This window comes from Eriocheir sinensis, chromosome 45, assembly GCF_024679095.1.
Source record: "Eriocheir sinensis breed Jianghai 21 chromosome 45, ASM2467909v1, whole genome shotgun sequence".
NCBI lineage: Eukaryota > Metazoa > Arthropoda > Malacostraca > Decapoda > Varunidae > Eriocheir > Eriocheir sinensis.
The window spans coordinates 4,566,440-4,571,602 of NC_066553.1; the positions used below are offsets into that span (position 1 = coordinate 4,566,440).

Here is a 5,163-nt window from a genome sequence, read left to right on the forward strand (position 1 = left end):
CTGTTCCTTTACTTTAACATCCACATGCAGAGCGAGTAAGAATGACCATTTTCGGCAGGTGTGGGTGACAGACGAGAGGCCTGAGGAAAGGAGGCCAGACCCTAAAGAAACATTGCATCAGAGACTCCACGTCAACATTGGCTCCATCAATGTGGCAGGAAATGTGAAAACAAACAGTGGACTCAGAATATATTACTGCTCCCACTGCTCTTACAACACAACTGTCAAGTGCAATATGGCAAGACATGTCCAGATCCACACTGGCGAAAAACCCTTTGCTTGCCCTTACTGCCCGTACCGTTCACACGAGAAGGCAAAGATAAAGAGGCACATGACGACTCATCAGTAATTGTGTGTGCACACCAGAAGCACCAATGCTCACAGGAAAACTTACCAAATCAAATATTTCTTGATGTGATACGCTATTTTTTACACTGAGCCTGTTCAACATCGTCCTTCAGAACACAGTACCCCCTCTTGCAAGTTGTTCTCCAGTTAGTAAGCTTGTACACAGTAAAAGTCCATTTATCCAGACATCAGTTCAGATCTGTTATTTTTTGGGACTCTGAAAGGGCACCCCAAATCAATACAAACATGTACAAACATGGATATACATATTTAGCAACACGTATAATACATTACTCTAGGTAGTTTGTTTATCTACTTCAAATGTTTTTGTTTAAAAAAAATTTATTGCTGTGTATAATCCCACCTTGTGACTGCTTTACAACATCCAGTTGATTGCATTCTGACTGTTACATGGTTTCTTTTATGAACACTACTTTCACCAAATTCTATTGCTGCTTTGGTTTGCATATCAAGTCACAACGCCCAAGTCTGAGGTGTGCATTATTGAGCTCTGGCAACCTGTTGTCGCATTGTGTGTAGGATTTTGTGGATAATATATGATAGCCTAAGTATAGGAAATAGGTGTCTGTCATTAATAGGCAGGGAACAATGATGACTGCTGTAAATTATAGTTGATTTTTGAGTTTCAAATTATTAATAATATTGCAGATAGCTGTTTTGTTATATTGTGGTCCATGGAAGGCAGTCTTAGGCTATTGATAAATCTGAAATCAGCGACCTTATAAAGTAACAAAATAGCTGTCTGTGATATTATTAATTATTTGAAACTCAAAGTCAACTATAATTGATAGTATAATTAACATTGTTCCCTGCATATTACTGATACCGACACCTGTTTCCTGTGTGTAGCCTCTAAAGTATAATTCAAGAAATCGGACACATCGTGTGAAAGCAGGTTGCCAAGGCACTACAATGCACACCTCAGACGTGAGTGCCACACCTATAGTTTCATAGCATCACTTCACAAGGTGAAAGCTTCCTACATATATGTTGTATATTGACTGGTTTGACATCACAAGCAAGATAAAATTAAATAATCATCAGTCAATTTGCACGAGTCTTTAAGATCATTACAGTCGTCCCTCAAATAGTACGGGGGTTAGGGACCCAGGACCCTTGTACTATTTGAAAATCTGTATAAAATTAGTGCCCCAGCGAACATTGCTCTCATTCACATGATACGGCAACGTAACTCATCCCAAAACGTAACTTTTCCTAAATCTGAATTCTTCTGCAAGGTGAATACCTTTCTCGAACACTTTGGGGTATTTTCAGCAGGTGTTTTGGCTTGTCTTTTGGGGCCCATGTTCAAGTTATGTGGTAAAGGAGAAGCGTAGCTGAAGTTGTGCACATACACAGACTAAAGGAAAATGCATAGGTGTCAATCTGGCAGGACAGTGTTCCTGAAGATGTGCACACACACGGAATGAGGGGATGCTCATGGGTGGCAGTCTGGTAGAACAGTGTTGCCACTCACGCCATGGCTACTTGGTTCGATGTGCAGGATATTAAAAAAATCCTAAAAATTCTTCTATGACAATCCGTATAAAATCGAAACCGTTCTATTGGAAACTGTACTATTCGAGGGATGACTGTACTATACACATTTGTACTTCAACATGATACCCTCCTGGCATGCAAAACTCAGACTACTAATTTCTTTATGCTTCCTGCACTCCAGAATGAGGACAGTTATGCTTGTTTTTAGTAGCTACTATAAGTTTTTACCTTCAAGAAAACTGGATACTTGGGTGTTTTGGGTTATGATTTGCTACGTTGAAGAATTTGGAATGGAAGGATTATCTGATGAATGGAATTCAGCTTCATGGACTTTTACTGTACTACTATGATAAGGAAATGCCCCACTCAGCCCAGCCTCACCCTCTCCACCTCTTACCAGCCCATCATCCTCACTACCTCAGACTGCCTTAACAGAAACTGCAATGAGATATGGTTTAAATAAAGTTTGTCGTGTATGTTTTTTTTTTATTTAAAAAATATTCTTCAAACATTTGTTATTACTTTGATAATGTTCTCACTAATCAAGCACTCTACTAGTTTCAGTGTTTACACATTCTTACTAATATCCTGATAAATTAGATGACTTGTAACTCGAGTTGTGCTAACTTTGGAGTAACTGGACATGACATAAAAGTCAACTAAGCAACATGAAGAACAAAATCACGTCAGAAGGACCACACCTTTAAATGACGTTCACTGCCTGTTTTGAGCAAGATCGGTTAAGTGTTGGGGCCCTTACGGGATGTCACCTGGTCAAACACATAGTACATTTATTCTGAATTGAATGTGGAAACTGAGTTAAAATATTGAATATTGCACCTCCATTGGCATCATTCTTTCCTGAACAGACTGACTGAGTGGAAGAAATTAGTAGAAAAAATTGCACTCTAAAAAGAATACATTTGTCTGAAAAATTAAGTATAAAGGTAGGTAAGGTAAAGTTGGGGGCATATGCTGTAGCAGCGCGTGGCATTGGTGCTCATCTCTGTAACATTGCCCCTTGAGCCTGTGGTGGGAGGGAGCCCATTACCCTGGGACACAGGGCCAGTGTGACATCTGGGTTACCACAGTTTACCCTCCCCAGGTTTCCCCAGGTACCCATTTATCGACCAGCCCGAAAGGGAGGATGAACAGCTGGGTGAGCTGCACGCTTACTGCCTGGGCCGGGATTCGAACCCGGGCCCGTGGAGTAGAAGCCAGTCACACTGACCACTAGACCACGGAGGCGTAAGTATAAAGGCCAGTTAAAAATGGGCACCTTGTCTAAAAATCATAAAACTATAAAGTGACATTGAAAATTAGGTATTACACTCGAGAAAGAAATGAGATATAACTATTCTGTTATCGGTGCCAGGCAAGGATAATGATCAACAGAATTAAAATATATAATAGAAAACTAATTCTAGCGGTGCCCAGCAAGAATACTTTCAGGTAAAAAAGAGATTACCATGTATATTCCTTCTTCCAATAAAGAAACAGTGATGGAACAGGCTATTCAGTTATGTGTGCCAAATAATGAAGCAATTTTGTAAACATGTACATTAAATTTTCCAAAGAAAATAAGGTACTGAGCTTCATTCATACTTTTCTATATGCAGTTAAGATAAAATTAACACACTCACACTCACTCACACCCACGCCCATAGTACCAAGAGATTGACTATAATGAGGTTGCTTGGGTCGGGAGGGTACTTGCTGGTGATGACGAGCCCAGTTCGCTATCAGGCTGTGGGTGAATTACACACAGGGCTCTATAGTATAGTGGTCAGTGTGTTCAGCTGACCATGGAGTAGAGATGGATGGGCAGTCTCCTTTCATATGTGCCCCTGTCCCCCAGCAGTGAAAAGACTGTGGGTAGCAGGAGGGGGTTGTGTCCTGCCTCCCAAGTGTGTGTGTGTGTGTGTGTAATGTGGTGTTCTGTAGTACATAGGTTATAATAATAATATAGCCCGTTCAACTCAGTGAGATCTCAAGTTCGATTTCTGGGTGGGGTGGAAACGGAGGAACAATCTGCGGACAATTTACAGTTTCACCCAACCAACGATTTCCTCACGTGGTTCATGTTTTTCTGGTGATAGATGTAGTGAATTGCATGACTTTGTACCTCATTTCCGTCGCAAATGTCTTCTTTTTGAGTTATGCCTCTTTTCAAGCTATGCCTATCCCCTGCCCTCAGACCCAGGGACTTGAAATGTAGGTCACTCTTGGCATATACACTTATTACTCATGCACCAGCAGAACTACAAGTAATACTATTAGGCCTGAAAACACTCAAATGAACAAAAGAAAACTATCAATGAGAAAAAATATACCCAAAATAGGAGGCAATAAAATAACCCCCCCCCTTGAGTCATGCTCCTAAATTACAGTTGTTTGAAGGCCCAAGTGGTCTGAGTCTTACTTTTTCTCTGTATTTCTGACGCTATGCACCTTTTATTGTTCTTGCTGCAATATACATGTATACTGTGGCACCTAACGGAGGGCATCTTGGCGTCCCTTTCCACTGGTTCGAGACGCCCTCTGACACCCCAGGGCCAGTCACTCACGTGGTTGACCAGTGTCCAGTCCAAGACCACGGGGGAGATAAGCTTTTGCAACGGCTCCCACCCATATGGAGTCAGGTTTCATGTTTGTTCGTCCCTGCTGAGTGGTGAGTGCGCGGTGTGATTTACATGTTTTTACCGTTCGCAGGTGAGAGGAGTGGAGGCCACGCTGCACTGCCCCTGCTGCACCTTCACCACCGGCTCCCGCAGTCTCATGGAGGTCCACGTTGCCACACACACGCCGCGGGAGAAGCCCTTCGCGTGCCCTCACTGCCCCTTCAGAGCCTTCCACAACGCCAACCTGAAGACACACATGCGCATCCACACGGGGGAGAAGCCTTACACGTGCCCCTACTGCCCGTACTCCGCCGCGCAGAAGGAGAAGCTGAAGGCCCACATCAGGACGCACACTGGAGAGAAGCCCTTCGCCTGCGAGCACTGCTCCTACCGCTCCACGCGCAAGGACCACCTCAAGTCCCACGTGAGGCTGCGGCACATGCGACGCACCCCGCCGCAGCCGCCGCTCGCACTCTGAGCAACTCACGCTGACACAGGTGACAGGTAGGCTATTCTATTTTTTTTTTTATCAAAGAGTTTACTTAGTATGCCTCAGTTGTGGTGATATACAATGGGATATTGAAGATAGCAAGATATAAAACGTTTTGGTTTTGGCTTCTCTATTCTTTTTGTTTTGTTTTCCAGATGCGGTGCCGATCACAAAAGAGTACAA

At 42.9% G+C, this 5,163-nt stretch overlaps 1 protein-coding gene across 2 annotated transcripts in view; it reads left to right on the forward strand.

The window, feature by feature from the left end:
• LOC126980901 (zinc finger and BTB domain-containing protein 17-like) overlaps window positions 1-5,163 on the forward strand; it is a 59,789-nt gene extending 54,626 nt beyond the window's left edge. The window contains exons 6-7 of one of the 2 annotated variants that reach the window (XM_050831289.1): window positions 4,582-4,987; window positions 5,136-5,163. In XM_050831289.1, the coding sequence (XP_050687246.1) occupies window positions 4,582-4,968 (387 nt within the window). In that variant the 3' untranslated portion in view covers window positions 4,969-4,987; window positions 5,136-5,163. Of the gene's footprint in view, window positions 1-58; window positions 2,372-4,581; window positions 4,988-5,135 lie in introns of those variants that run through there. The other variant, XM_050831309.1, reaches the window with a different exon arrangement.